This window comes from Anguilla anguilla, chromosome 8, assembly GCF_013347855.1.
Source record: "Anguilla anguilla isolate fAngAng1 chromosome 8, fAngAng1.pri, whole genome shotgun sequence".
Taxonomy (NCBI): Eukaryota; Metazoa; Chordata; class Actinopteri; order Anguilliformes; family Anguillidae; genus Anguilla; species Anguilla anguilla.
Genome location: NC_049208.1, coordinates 33,044,491 through 33,060,209, shown reverse-complemented (window position 1 = coordinate 33,060,209; position 15,719 = coordinate 33,044,491). Strand labels below are relative to the sequence as shown.

Below are 15,719 nucleotides of genomic sequence, written 5' to 3'. Positions count from 1 at the left end.
TGGCTTCATTTTGCCAGGGCAGGGAGGTCAATCCCGTTTTGGCAATCTTTAAGAAAACGTATTTTGACGTATTTATCTTTTTTATTTTAAAAAACACCCATTCATAAAATTAAAATGCTTCATACCACATTGTAGACAATATCTTAATGAAGATGTATTGTGTTGTCACTTCCTGTTCACCGGTGACCTAGTGAACAGGAAACATGTCAGAGAGCTGAAAACAGCATTGTCAGCCTATAGCAGGTATCAGCATTCTAGCAGGTGTTGGACTTAGAATTGACAAGGTGCATGTACCCTTTGCACGGTACTAAAAAAGACACCATGGACAAAACTAAACTGCTTTATACTGTACCACATAGTACAGAAGATCTTAGTGAAGATCTACATCTTGTTGTTCATACTTGGTTTACTGGTCTAGCCAAGTTGGAAAACATTTCAGAGCATCTCTTTGCCAGTATCACTAGGATGAATTAGAACTGAAAAGTAGGGATGACGTCAAGACAGGAGTCGGCTAAAATTTGAATGGCGTTTCATTTCATCAATGCAAATCTCGGTTGGGGCTACGGAGTTGATAAAAACCAGAGTTGTCGGTCGGTCTTCAGTTATCCTTCCCATTAACCATTTCCCACTCACCACCCTTATACTTTATTCTCCTGCTACAGTCTGACCTAGACCAGGTTGTAACATGACAGACTCCCAGTTGTGGACAGATATGCCCCTGCTGACTGTTGCTATCTGTCATGTAGTACTGTGTAGCCTGCAGTGGGGAAAATACTGGCTGGGTTAAGGGTGTATGTATGGGAGAACTGCACATATTTCAGCTGCACTGCTCCTAATATAGAGACTTAAAAACACATTTGGTGGATCTAAATACAGGAGAAAACCACTGAGGGGATATTATTTGTTCCAAAAAAGTAAACCAGTGATGTTTCATATATGCTGGAAGCACAGAACATTTTATTTTTGAAACACGTTTTTGAATTCCAACCTATCTATGAATTAAAATGAAAGGCCGGCTAAAAAAGAAAAATCAATCAACCCAGTCTTTGATAAGCATAACAGATTTTGACCACATAAAGTATTTGTAAAGAAAAATATAAAAATATTAAATATAAATATCTGCCAAAATTTTCACAAGGAGTAAAAATTTTCAGCTGCACCAGGGGTGAAAAGCTAAAAGGCTTCTTTTAACCATTTGCAACTGTTTAGACAACACATTTATTAGAGCTGACACTCTGCTGTAGTACAAGGCATGCGCATGCACACATGCATACAGACGGGTGACAAATGCCAGGAAAATGCCTACAGCATAACAGAGCCACCGACCCCCTCGCTGTAAGAGTCAAGCATTCAGGCCTGTGCTGTTCTCTCGGTGTATACCACGCATGCACTCGCCCACTGGTTTAGAATATAGTGAAGGATGACTCATCTGACCATATCACTTTTTCACATCTCTATAGAGCAGTGCCTATGGTTTTTGCACCATGGCATTCTCAAATGTGCATTTGTCTTTGTAATGAGGGGTTTATGTGCTGCAACCCTGCTGTAATATCCTTCTCTATGTAGTTGTTGACGGACTGTTTTTGCTGACAAAGTCTGATCACGTCCTACATTCATATTCTCAGTCACCCGAGTAAGAGCTAATTCTTCTGTTTTGCCTTACATATCACACTAATGCATGAGTGTCACAGTCATCAAATTTGCACTTTCAACCACAAGTTCCGACCCTATTAACTGATGTCTTTCCCATAGATCTAAATGCAGATGTCACTTTAGTCACTGCTGCTATTGAAACACTAGCCAGTGGAGCAGTCTTTATGACTAAAGCACCTACCATCTGTGCCCCAATAATAAACCTCTTTCAAAGTTACTTAGATATTTTCCTCTTGCCTTCTTGATCCAAAATTGAAGTCAACTGGGCCCGCTCAGCATTTTCATACATGTTACAGATCATGATAGGATATTAGTTGCTTAATTGTATTGTGCACTACACCTACATGAAACCATCTGCATGTATGTATCTCCACTCATTTATTCACGTTTTTCCTTCAATTTGTCACCCGTCTGTACATACTTACATACATACACTATATGACCAAAAGTATCTGGACACCCCTTTGTCTGGGGCAGTGTTTCGTGGTTTGGGCTAAACCCCCTAGGTCCAGTGAAGGCACATCTTACAGTAATGCTACAGCATACAATCACATTCTGGACAGAATCATCACACAGACAATTCCATGCTTCCCCAACTGTTTGGGAAGGCCCTTTCCTGTTTCAGCATGTCAATGCCCCCAGGCACACAGTGAAGACCATATAGAAATTGCTTTGTCAAGAATGGTGTGGAAGAACACTGGCCTTCATAGAGCCCTGACCTCAACCCCATCTAACACCTTTAGAATCAATTGGAAAGCCAACTGGGAGCCAGGCCTAATTGTCCAATCAGTGCGCAACCTCACTAATGCTCTTCTGGCTGAATGGAAAAAAATCCATGCAGCAATGCTCCAACATCTAGCAAAAAGCCTTCCCAGAAGAGTGGAGATAGCAGCAAACAGTGGACCAACTCTATATTAATACCTATAATTTTGTATGAGATGTTGGACATCAGGTGTCCACATACTTTTGGTCATGTATTGTACATACATACAGTAGATTGTCTACAATGCGCTAACATGCTATTTTCCATAAAACGGTGGTTAGATGTTTTCAGAAATACTAATAATCACTGTTTGGATGAACAGACATTAGAAGCCATCATCTATAGAAACATCTATAGAAAAGCCACTGTGAGGGGTACAGATTCCTCAGAGGCACAGAAACACAGCATCCCTCTCTGAGTCATGTATGGATGTGTGTGTGTGTGTGTGGGGGGGGGGGGGGGGGGTACTACACTGTCCCTACATACCATGCACTGTGCGGTCCACTAAAATGGCTTATAAGTTACAATGCAGGGCTTCCTTTTTAACCAACACATTTTCCATATCAAGGCTTGAGATAGGCTACCCATACTAGAATCAGAATTAATATAATGAAGACATTAAAAGTGGAAAAAACAGCCAGGTTATCTTTATATCCTACCATTTTTAAAGCAGACAGCAGCAGATATACAAACAAATCATCCAATCAAATCGCAGAGGCCATGATTTCATAGCCATATATTCTTATTCTTAATAATAATAATTTTATTTGACTGAGCGTGCACAATGTACTTTTGACAGGCCTGGACGACTATTGAGAAAACCCCCAATAGTGACGTGATAACTGATAAGCAAACCAGAATGCCACAAAATTCGCACGCACGCACATACATACCTACATAGCCGACATGAGAGGAACCTTCATTCTGACTAATGGCACATTTTCTAAACAGCATTAACTCAAAATGCATTTCCTCTTACAGTACTGTACATCTCGCTGCTCAGGGGCTGGAAACGATTTTGCCTGATGTTGCAGGCTGACTAGTTTTCCTCCTTCTATTCACTGCATTTTAGAAGCTATTCATTTGGATTAAAAAAAAATAAAAACAGACGATATATTTCTAATTAGGCACAATATTATGTTTGGTCGTCATCTAATGGATTTAAATAACGATTCAATGACGACAATGACCACTGGTCAGAGGAATTCGATTCTTTTACAAGTTGCCACCGAGAAAAGCACACAAACGCACGAGCTAAATAGGGTTTTATATAACTTAACGCGATGCAGAGGTTTGGCTTGGATGTCTATGGTGTCGCTTACTGCGTAATTATAGCTGCTTTCCCACGAAGGCAGCTGCTCAACTAAATTAAACCATACAACCAATAAAGCACCAATACTAAAATACGTCTTTCCCTGTGTACATGCTTAATGTGATCATTTTAAGCATTAAAACAGCTCTCAACCTTGCACCCCTCCACCCCCCACCTTCACGATCTTTCCATTTGCTCACCGAAGCTTTTCTCAGTTGCATTTTCCCGATATGACTCCTCAAAGGCTGGCGATCAATAAACGGACCCCTCGAGCATGAACACGCCGCTGATCTGCCAACGGGGAAGCCCCTTCATAAATCACTTGTTCTTTCAAATGCATCACTCACCCGATGTTGCTTAGCGCCTGCTCCAATAGCTCTGTCTGCAGGATATTCTGAGGTGCAGAGAGAGCCCCGTTGAAATGAGAAAAAACAGAGCTACAAAACTGACGCAATGTCTCAAACTGCATTTTCTATACCTCCCTTTCTCCTTTAGCCTTTTCCTTACGGCGTTTCATCCACAAAAATACAACACATCCACGTGTCCTACGGATCCAGTTAACTCTTTAGCGATGTTAAACGTTGACGCGCCAGTTAAGTTCCATATTTTTCCGGATACAGGTAAAAAACGATAATTGAATGCGCAGCAGTTGATTCTTAAGTGTTCAGTCATTATACTCGAAACTTAGCCTGAGACGATTAGATGCAGGGTTAGCCTTCCGCCTGACTGTTGCAAGATCTCCTCACAGAGGAAAGAAAAAACAAGGAGGAGGGAGGGGAGGAGGATGGGGGATGTCGGTAGCGAGGCGTCTTTTCTGAAGCATCCCTACTGGAACATAAAGGATAGCTTCCACACACATAACCTGTATTTCTCCCAGCTTAACGCACATAGTCTCTCTCTCTCTCTCTCTCTCTCTCTCTCTCTCTCTCTCTCTCTCTCTCTCTCTCTCTCTCTCTCACACACACAGGGGGTGCAATTCTGTTGTCAAGATTTTATTCGCATCTTGCTGTTAACCATTAGCTCTCATAAGCAATAACAACAGAGGGTTTCAACGTATGTGAATACCATTACCTCAATGAGCAGCATCATATGAGCCTAAGATAGATGGTCCCTGTCACTTTTAGCTAAAATGTTGCTGTGGTTCCTTCAGGACCTGGGATTAATCTGGCGGGAGGGGCAGCAACATATTAAAAGTTGTGATTATATTTCAGTAAGTACAGAGAGCACAGCCATTCCAGATAATTTAATCAGAAATCACTAGCAGATCCCTCTTCTAACGACATTTGTTGTTACTTCAGTGAATTGATTATAAATCTGATGTCTTAAGCAGAAATGGCCATAGAGCGTAGTGCTAAGCATCAGTCTTCAGAATTTCTTGAAAGCGCAGCCTACATCCAATACTGCCTCTCACACAGTTTATATAATATGTTGAAATAACTCCTCAGCCATCAAAATATACACAACAAATATAAAATGTATTTAACAGCATCTGCTCAAGGGCTGAAATCTGTAATTTTTCCTTTTTCCATTTTACAATATTGCTCGGCAGGAGAAAAATTACACTTACAATACCAGCTTTAATGAAATCTACAGCACTACAGTAAGTACATGCTATTATGCAACCTCTCTACTTTTAACTGCTCACTTTTTAATCCTGTACAAAATCTGAGAAGGTTTCAGTCAGCCATGTTGAGTAACCCCCTCAAAACTGCTGTCCCGCCTGAGGCAGAATCCATGCGGATGTGAACGTGAAGGGCCATGCTTGTCATGCTACAACTTCAGCACAGTCTACAGTACATCCTCATCATCACCCGCTCTCAGTGGAGCAGAGAGAAACAGATGCTGCAGCTGTGAATGTCAAAGACCACATGCTTCTCTCAGATTGAGACTCTCAGTCACACGGACCTCCTTCCATTGGCCCAGAGACCTCTGCAGATTACCGTACCTGCACTACACGAACATGATGCTAGTCATAATGAATGACACGGAAAGGGCTGGACTTTTAATTTGAACATTCTGTAGGGTGCATTGTTCTCGTACCAGGTACCGTACCCTAAACATTCCGGAAATATCAAGCACTATAAATTGATTGTATCCAAAATAGAAACCTTGTACTGTCAACCGGGATAAGTAAATGCTTCTATTCTCATCCAGTGCTCTGCAGCCTCCGTTTGGTAAATAATTTAATGTACTGATTTCCTGGATGATGGGTAGCTGAAGCTCGAAAAGGCTGGAAGTGCTGATTGGTCAAAGTCCTTTTAGGGAGGCTGACGGGATGATGCATGATTTTTGCAAAGCGATGTGGTGTACAATGCAGTACTGTACAGTACAGCCACGGCAGCAGAGCACAGACTCACTGCTGCTGACGTCATCATTAAGTCTTCGCACACTTCCTGTCAGGTGCTCTTATAGATAAGCGGTGCATACGCTAAAGAGGGAACAGCATTCCTCGCACTTATCTCCTCTAAACCGTTAAACGCAGTGTCGGAATGTCCTGAGATGCCTCTCCACTCTGAGAGGAAAGAAGGTTGTTTTTGGAGGGGGAGTGAGTTGGGGGGGGGGGAAAGGGGTTCGCTCTGGGCCAGGCCGAAGATGGGGACGGGGGGGGGGGGGGGGGGGGTTGGTGACTGACAGTGTCCCAGGAGCCCAACAGCACACCAGATCAGCGTCACAGCAGATGCTGTGACTCATGGCCCACAATCCCCTGCTCCCTGCTGAAAGAGGGGCCCCACAGAGCACAGGAGGGGAGCATGTCCCCATTGGGGCATCTGGTGCCCACAGCTCAATATCAAAGGGTGCCCAGCACCACATGGGAGGCATGCGTGGATCCCAGATCAGCAGGAATCTAATACCTGAGCCCATTTCATATGTCCTTTCTCCCCACTGCTGTCAGCAGCGGTTGGCTCTGTCCATACATCACCACAGCCCAGTCAGGCCATCTTTTGGTCATTACAGCCTCACCAGGCACAACTGGAGAGGATTTACAGGACAACCCACGCAGACATTGTCCCGCATTTTTGCCACACATTTGCAATGTCAGATCAAATCAACACATGTCATAGTCCATTTCATATAGGAAGCAACTCAATATCCAACTCCAAAAGTTTTCTTTTTAACACAGACCCATTTTCCAATACAAAAACCAATGCTGAACCTGGTCGTTCAGTTTGTACATAGAACATCTGTGGCTAAAGATACAGGGACAAAATGTGCCTGATTTCACCACCACTGCACATTTGGTCCACTGCTCTCCACATAGCCTAACCTCTACTAGCTGCCCTAAAAAGAGAGGGAGAGGGGAAACTAGGTAAACTCATTTAGGGAAACTCCAGTAGAACAGCTGGCCCAATCAGACCATGGCTGCTGGCCTCCAATTACACAAACACATGTGACTACAGTCTTCACCACTTTAAATGAAGTCAGCACAAAAGATGCATAGAACTTTCACTGAACAAAAGTATCTATTCTCTGTGACTCCAATCCCCAGAACCCTCCACTACCAGCAGCAGCGAGAACAAAGACCAGGCAGAGACTCACCCGTCAGGCCCGTCTCCTGGACCCGAATGCCTCAGCCCTGAACCGTTTCGGAGGGACTCCTGCCGGGGGAGCCCGTAAGGTCTGCTTTTGTCGGACAGGTCGGGGGACGGGCCCTGCAGCTTGGCCCTCTTCTCCTGGGGGGCCTCCTCGTGCCGGCGTCCCCGGGCCCCGTCAGCGCCGCCTGGCTGCTGGGATGAGTTGGGGCCGCCGTAGAACCAGGCACCCGACTTGGTGAGGATTTCTTGTTGTTTTCGGCACAAATTGCATACCCACATTACCTACGCATGAAGCAGAGGAGGCGTTAGAATACCATGCTATTTTGACACCTCATTAAAGACAGTACACTTTACACTTTTTATTACTTCAACCCACTATCAGATACGTTTTCATTATTTAATCTGGAGAAAGGAGACTACAAAGCATATTGCTGATGTCAGGTAAAAACATTCTATATCTATTTCTGGTAATTTCTAAAATTCTCATCCAGTTCTGCTCCAAATATTTAATAACTCAGGACCTGGAATCCTGTTTGACTCACCCACAATGCTACATTGTTAAGTGAAAAAACCAACAGTTTTCTTATTCCCGAAAATTACATTTTTGGACATAAAAGGGTGACCCTGATGATATTATGCTTTGCAGACTAATTTCTCTCACATTGTGAAGATTATGAATACTATGCAGCCGTATACAGAAACAATATTGGCTAAAGGCCTTGCATGTTGCTAAAAGAGTTCCACACCAAAATTTCAAACCTAAAACTTTCTGATCCCATTATAATTCAGCACGCAACTGCCCCTAACGACACTCACACTGAAAGAGGGGAGAAGACATTGCTTGATCCCCGTTGTTATGACTGCACATAATGACACTGCCGTAAAGGAGCAGAAACTGTTTACTATGAAACATCCTGATGCATTTTGAAGTCTATGTATTCCCTGCAGGAAACCCGTTTAGGCCCTGTCCTGTAGCTTGGAATAGCCGTGTCTTTCTACCATACGTTAGAAGAACACAGAGCCACAGGCAGAGGCTTTACAAATAATGCAGTTACCTGCCAACTGACATTAAAACTGCCCCCATTGTGATTGTGGCACTGCACTGATGTTGAGGAGAGATACCTCCCAAATCTGCCCAGCAAGCCCTCACAGTGCCTGCTGTGTAGGTATGAGTCCTCACTCAAACTCACTGTGAGTAGCCTCTGCAATATTTAGGCCGGCTTGATGTGGAATCAGGCCGGTGAGTACATACCGCACAGTGCTCCTGTGTGAGGTGCACCGGGGGAACAGATTACGTGTCACTCTTACAAGGCTGCAGCTTGCAGCACACCACAGAGTAAGAGCTATGACTAAATCACAGCGAGGCGCAGTGGAGATGACTTGGTGGCTCACGTAGAGTGAAAGGTAGGGAGCGCGATGGTGGGGGGTTGGCTGCTGAGTCACCATTGTTTCTGAGGATTTCTCTCTCTGTCTATCTCTCTCTCTCTCTCTCTCTCTCTCTCACACACACAAACACGCACACACAGCATCATAATACTCACTTGAAAAACCTGGCAATCAACAACATCCATGCCTTACAGAAGGAAAATCTGTGCTACCGCATTTCGCATAAGCGTCAGGAAAAACTAGCACACCACATGCAGGGGGAAAGCAAGAGCTGTGGCTTTCACCTTAAACACACCTATGATCAGAAAAACCCAGCATATTAAAGCGTGTTTGTTTTGTACATTCCAGATTCGATGTGTGCAGTAACGCAGTTAAACTAGAAGGGAATAAATTTATATCTATACACAGATAAAACATCTGTATTCAGATGCAATAGCACTGCAGGGCAAAAAAACTAAACAATTACCGTTTTACCAAGGTTATCTCTGATGTCCAAGGCAATGGTCTACCCACGCAGACAAATAACAGATCAGGCCAATTCAGGACCAGAAAACCGAGCTTTGCAACCACAGCAAAATCCCCCTTTCCTTAGCAGAGGTCCCTTCCCTCGCTGACTGACTGTATGGAAACAGCATTGACCTACTTACATCTCGCAAGTACAGTACAATCAGCATAAAGCCAGGATTGTGGGTAATTCTTCTATTATCAGCCCAGCGACAATTAGGCAAACTGTCAGTCTCTGAATCGTTCCTTTTATCAGTGAATATAATTGTTTTTTCATTCTTTTTTTGTTTAGCAGATGCCCTTACCCAGAGTGACTTATGCTGCTTTCATTTAATGCTCCATGGTATCCATTTATATAACTGGGTACTGCGGCAATTCAGGTTAAGTACCTTGCCCAAGGGTACAACAGCAGCGCTCCACTTGGGACATGAACCTGCCACGTTCTGGGAAGGAAACAGTCCTTTTGTACACCACAATTTGCGCATGCACCCCATTTCTGCACATTCCCCACATCGCTGCACCTGCACAGAGCCACACTACGCTTATGACGAAGTGCTGCATGCACACCACACAGCCACTCTCTCTGCTGCCAAATACCACACCCCTGCACGTATGTACCACACTTCTGCATGTATATATCCCACACTGCTACACACACTGCTACACTAATGCACACGCTACACCAATGCACACATACCACACTGCTACACACACGTCATACTGCTATACACACACCACAAATGTGCACACATACCATGCATTCTTTGCTCATTATGCAGAACATTATGCACAAAGCTGCCATTAGTCAAAAGTTTAAATCTGGAAATAGATTTCCCTCTTGTGGATAACAGTAGTCACTGCAGAATCTAATGATATTTTCTACTGAGTGAGACTACTGCAGAACCTCCCAGAGACCTTGTATAAACCTGAAAAAACACATTATGCAGGGGATGACATGTTTGCAGGAATACTGATTTTCCATATTTATGTCTACTTTTGTTCTATTATTAGACATATTGAGAAAGGAGAAACTATATGAAATTGATCATTTTTTGTATTATACTATATCAGTTTGGCTTGTCCTTACAAGGTGGTAATGGTCTAAACCTAGCTGACAATAAGAAAACAACAATGAGATCATACAGTACATGCAACAACAACAACAACACACACGCACACACACGCACGCACACACACGCGCAAACACCTGGGTCATTTGAATTTAATGTGCCTCTAATGTTGGTGTGTATCAGTTAGACAAGGACACAGCACCTCTTACTTTCCCCAGAGTTACAAAGCTAAGCAGCTAAACTCAGGAGCATTGATGAGAAGGAAAACACCACAAGACACAGGAACATTTGTATGAGCTACAGAGAAGAGAGGAGCTTCTTCTGACTGCCTGCCACATCAGTTTTTTCAGGTGAGACCAACTGGCCTGTAACAGGACAGCAGGGCATTATTGTGCACATATTTTGAACAGGAATATGTATCCGCTTTACAGACCCTTTAGAATAGACAAGAATGGGGGTTTCTATGATCTTTATATAAATAATTGTATATAAATCCAATTATATACACAAAAACTATTAATCAAAACAGAAAACAAACAAAAAAAAAGTTTCTATTGTTTTGAGCCAGCTTAGCCACACTGTTTGTGTGAGGCATGATATTGGTGGGGGCAACGTGTCTGCTAAAAACCACAATCAACTGTCTTGTGTATGATCTCGGCAAAACGCAGGGAGACCGGCTTCCAGCACCATGGACAGCTCCATGCCAGGCTAACATCAGCCGGTCCAGCCACACGCAGCAGCCTATGTTGATGCGATCGCTCCTCTTCAGTCAGGCCAAGCCAAAAACTATAGCAAATATATTATTGAAAATCAGCATCAATGCCAGGTCATCAACCACCTAGAGCACTTAACTTACAGCCAGAAGATATAAATAATTAACGGAACTAACAAAATGAACGCGGTAGTTATGTCCGTAAAATAATTAGCAGTGATCGAAAGAGCAAAGAGAGTTATCGTGTTTTTCTTCAGGACTCTATTGCAAGCTATCCTTTCATTATTTATTGAGCCACCCACAGCAACGGCACGTAGCTCATTAAGAATGCAGAACATACCCTATGGTGCCAAACTACCCCAACAGAGCTAAAAGAAAAGCAAGGCGTGACATTCTGCACCTACCACCGTAATAAAAGGCCAGGGAGGATTCTTACGGGGAGAAAATACACACAGACTTACCACTTCATACTTTTTAGAGGTCAGGAATATATTGACTACAGACAATGTACAGTGTAGCATAGGTCATAGATAACAAGTTAAAGGTCAAACATATATTCTTCAGTAGAATCAGCTTTTACCAGAGGTAGGTTCTTCTAAACAAATTTTTTGCCGTTCATTTGTTATTTTGTTTATTTATTAAACAACAAACAGTTGTTGTTTTTTATGTCAACAGCACTAACAGGTATACAGCATACTAAGCTGTATGTTTATGTAGTCATTCTAAGATTGACTATAATAATAACTATATAATAATATTAACTATAATCAAGCCATTTGCCAAACTTGGTAGAATCTCAGGGATTTATAAATAACTTAAACCTGTCCTTGGTTGAATAGTTTCAATAAAATAAAGTCTATAAAATCCATGTGATAGATTTGATTTTGTAAACCCATAAAAGCTACATAAAAGCACCATAAATGTTTTGTTTCCACAGTGGGGTGGAATACTTTTGGAATACCTTTGAAATGCAAATGCAATGCTGACACTATTCAGCATACTGACATATTACAGAGGAAGCTGAAACATATCATGTGACATATGGCCAGGTAAAGACAGCCAGCCCATGCCCTGGCTCAGCGTTCACACCTACGGGTCCAGGTGAACACTGTACCAGGTGAGCATTGCATGCAGGTCTGAAGAATCGCCCAGCACTGCAGGGCAACCAGATCCACAGCCCGCTGCCCTCAGGGTCAGCCACACAGCAACCCGACACAGATACAGGGGTGTCGGTGTCATCCTGCTGGTGCAAGCTCTTAGCACAGCCTCCCTTGCTGGTGCTCATTAAGCAGCCTGCATTATGAGTAAGACCAGTGCTTTTCACTGTCTGAGATGCTCAGCACGCCCTAAAGCAAAATATCAATCAAATTGCATCTGATTGGTTGTTTTCCTTATGAGGTCATTTGTTCACTAAAGGGATCAGTTTGGAGGATTGATCACTGTTACTGATCTGACTCTATTGCTATGACCTGTATTTGCCAGTGCAGCCCTGGCAAGATATAAGCCAAAAAGACTTCTATCCATAACTGCATATGGTTCCTTTTTTGGTGGAATCACACTGTCTTGTCGCACGCTATACTTACAGTAGACTTTTTGCATTGTTGTTTTCTGTTGCAACATTATCTTTGGTCAAATCTATAATCAGAATCTCTGGTCTAATAATCTGGTGTAAGCATCAGAAGTAGAATTTCAATGATAATTATGTCTGCTTCAATTTTTCCAGCTAATTGGAAGTTTTGCAATGCAGTTTTACTGTACAGTCCACATATTTCCCTCTGTCAGATATGACATAAACACTGTGACTTTTTCTAGCTGTGCATGACATTCAACACGAACTAGGAAAAAGCACATTCATAAACAAGCACATCTACAAAATGGAAAATAAAATAAAGAGGGAATGCTAACCACTTTGTCCTCCTGTTGCAAGTCCAAGAAGGCACAAATGCAGCAGAGAGAGGGGAGGGGAGGGGAGGAAAGAGGAGAGTGCATGTGAGATTAGCACAGATTTACACATAACAGACTGTAACAACAGCACACATCCAAAGCAAATGCTCAGACAGGACCATATTAAGTACTCGAGCATTTCATGAGTACGTGATATTAAATTCACTCAAGTGTGTGTTAAAGTACAAGCAGGAACACAGAATAGTTATATTGTGCAGGGTTGCAGCAAGATAAACAGTGCATGTTGGAAGCAGGTGGAGAGAACTCGAGTGTGATTCAATTTCAGGCGACTGGCTCCCCCTTGTGGCTGCTCAGCATACTAAATAAAAAGTGGTTTCAGCACAATATGAATGGCTGAATCACATTCAGTTCCAGCAAACAGTCGGTGAAACAAGAAGTGACACAGATGAGACCTTAATTTGTTCTCAACTTAATGAGAAAACAAAGCAAAATAATGAATAGTCGCATTATAAACATCTGTGTTGGATGCCACTCTCACATATCGTTTGTTGGCCTTCGTGGCCGTTGGTGGTGGGTGAAGTAAGTTCCCACTCAGCATTGTAAATTACTTTGAGCATTCGGAAAAGTGCTATATATATTCAATGATTAATTCATTCATTCATTCATGTAAGATCTGAGCTACATACACCAGACATGTTCAGGCTGTTGTAGATGTATGATAATTCGCCCCCTGACATAAAATTATAAACTTACAGAGAATTAAAGGATGGGAGGAAGATAGTGATGGTCTTCTTATCATTTATATGTTGCCATGAAATCTTTTCATACCACAGTGGCTTGATCATATTTGCTGCAAATGTGAAGTTTAAATAATTTGGGCGCACAGTAAAATGACAAAGGTAATTTGGCTTTTCCCTGTGCGCTTGCACTTCCCTCTCACATCTGTGTCTGTCTGTTCTGGCCCCCTAGTGGTGGAATGCACTTTCCACTGAGGTCGGGACTGCAGAAACCCTCCATATCTGCCAATGTAGACTGAACACCCACTTCTTCAGACTGCACCATGGCTCCCCTGAAACTCCTTCGCTATCCACTTCCTTTTTGGATTTCCTTCTATTATAACAATATTGTAGATACAGCTCTGCATAGCAAGGTAAGCTGTATAGTGGCATTTACTTTTCTTTACAATACTAATTGTATTGTAAGGCACAAAAATATATAGGTCTACAACCAATTAATGCCTTCTTGGTGATGTCACACGTTCGTATATCGAGGCTTACATGGATGTTCCCTATATTTGTGAGTCACTCTGAATCAGAGAATCTGTTTAGTCACTGTAATGTAATGTACTGGGGCTCTCAAATGGCTCAGCTAGTAGCCAGGTCTGGCCTGCCAGCAGCCTGGTCTCAACTGCCTTGTCACTAGTCGACTGTGACTGGGAGTGTGCAGTGACAGGACAGTCAGCTTTGAGCTGCCAGGACTGTGATGGGTCTATGTCAGACAAGGTACCTCCTAATGACACTCTACATAACCTGCTGTCAATACATACAACTCTCCTCCAGCCAGCATCATTCCTCCTGTAGTACTGTTTGCCTACAGTCAATGAAACAATAACTGACTAGCAGGCAATTGAGGGGTGCACATACAGATAGTACAGTGTGAATACATTTGAAAATATATACTTTTCATTGCCTTACATATCAGTGGTCTTTTGAGTTGACAGTGTATATGGTGCAATGCCAAATAAGTGCGTCCACGTTTGGCTCATGCAAGTTTTGTGGTTTTTTCGGGACACCTGAACTGGCAACCGATTCCCATTTAGTATAGCATCATCTTTAAAATAATGAGTCCTTATTAAGGTAGATCCTGCCTCTAAATGAGAAAATGGGGGTGAGTAAAGAGGTTGATATAATTTTTCAGGTCATAGTAAAAACTATATCTGATTTTCTTTTTTCTCAAAGGATTTTCACTTAATTGGATAATATCACTAACTTAAAAAGCCACAAAATAACTGGAAACGGTAAAATGCACCGTAATATTTGTAGTAGAATGTCCCCATCCCAGGAATGTGTCATTTTCATCATGCCATGGATATGAAAAGCTGCTCTTCTCAATTATATATGAATGGTAATAAACATAAACCCTATTTGATAAGACCCTATACTATAAGACGCTACATTCCAGATGTCAAAACAGATAAATTCAATGGAAACCCTGTCAGCACAAACTCAAAATATCAAGCTCTCCTTCGTCAGTTCATTGCCTAAAGGTTTGGGGCTTCTAAAAAAAAATACAATAATAGATATTTAACAGAACCATTTAATAAACTGAATTAGATTAGATTAACTCGACACCTTTTTAACAGAGCCACATGAACACCCTGGTAACATTGAACTAACCAAGAAACACCACACACATTGACAACACTGTAAACACCACTGAACACACTAACAATTCTGAACACCATGATACCACTGAATACACAGCAAAAAAACACAGAACCTGACAAATACTGAACACAAAGACAAAACAAACATCTACAATACTGAATACAACGACAAATGCAGTGCATACTGTATCAACCATACTGAATGCACAGACAATTATCTATCACCCTGACAAACAGCATAAATTGTCAATACTGAACGCATTGACAACGCCTTGCACTTGGAAAGACTGAACATCCTGTTAATACTGAAAACACGCAGACCGAACATGACATGTTGACATGTTGTACACTTTTGTAAATACTCAACACACTGAAAATGCACACACTTAAAAGTATTGAAAATATTAACCATACCGAACAGCCACGGATGTAGAACAACATCCATCAAAAAAATCTCAGTCTGGGATTAGCGAGTGAAACAGAAGTCAAACAGAA

General features: G+C 42.2%; 1 protein-coding gene across 6 annotated transcripts in view; it reads right to left on the bottom strand.

The window, feature by feature from the left end:
* Positions 1-15,719, bottom strand: part of LOC118233440 (regulating synaptic membrane exocytosis protein 2-like) — a 162,811-nt gene that overhangs the window by 119,578 nt on the left and 27,514 nt on the right. For all 6 annotated transcript variants that reach the window (XM_035429222.1, XM_035429224.1, XM_035429223.1 and 3 more), the window contains exons 6-7: positions 12,839-12,850; positions 7,266-7,543 (exon numbers count right to left, since the gene is read on the bottom strand). In XM_035429222.1, the coding sequence (XP_035285113.1) occupies positions 7,266-7,543; positions 12,839-12,850 (290 nt within the window). The remainder of the gene's footprint in view (positions 1-7,265; positions 7,544-12,838; positions 12,851-15,719) is intronic.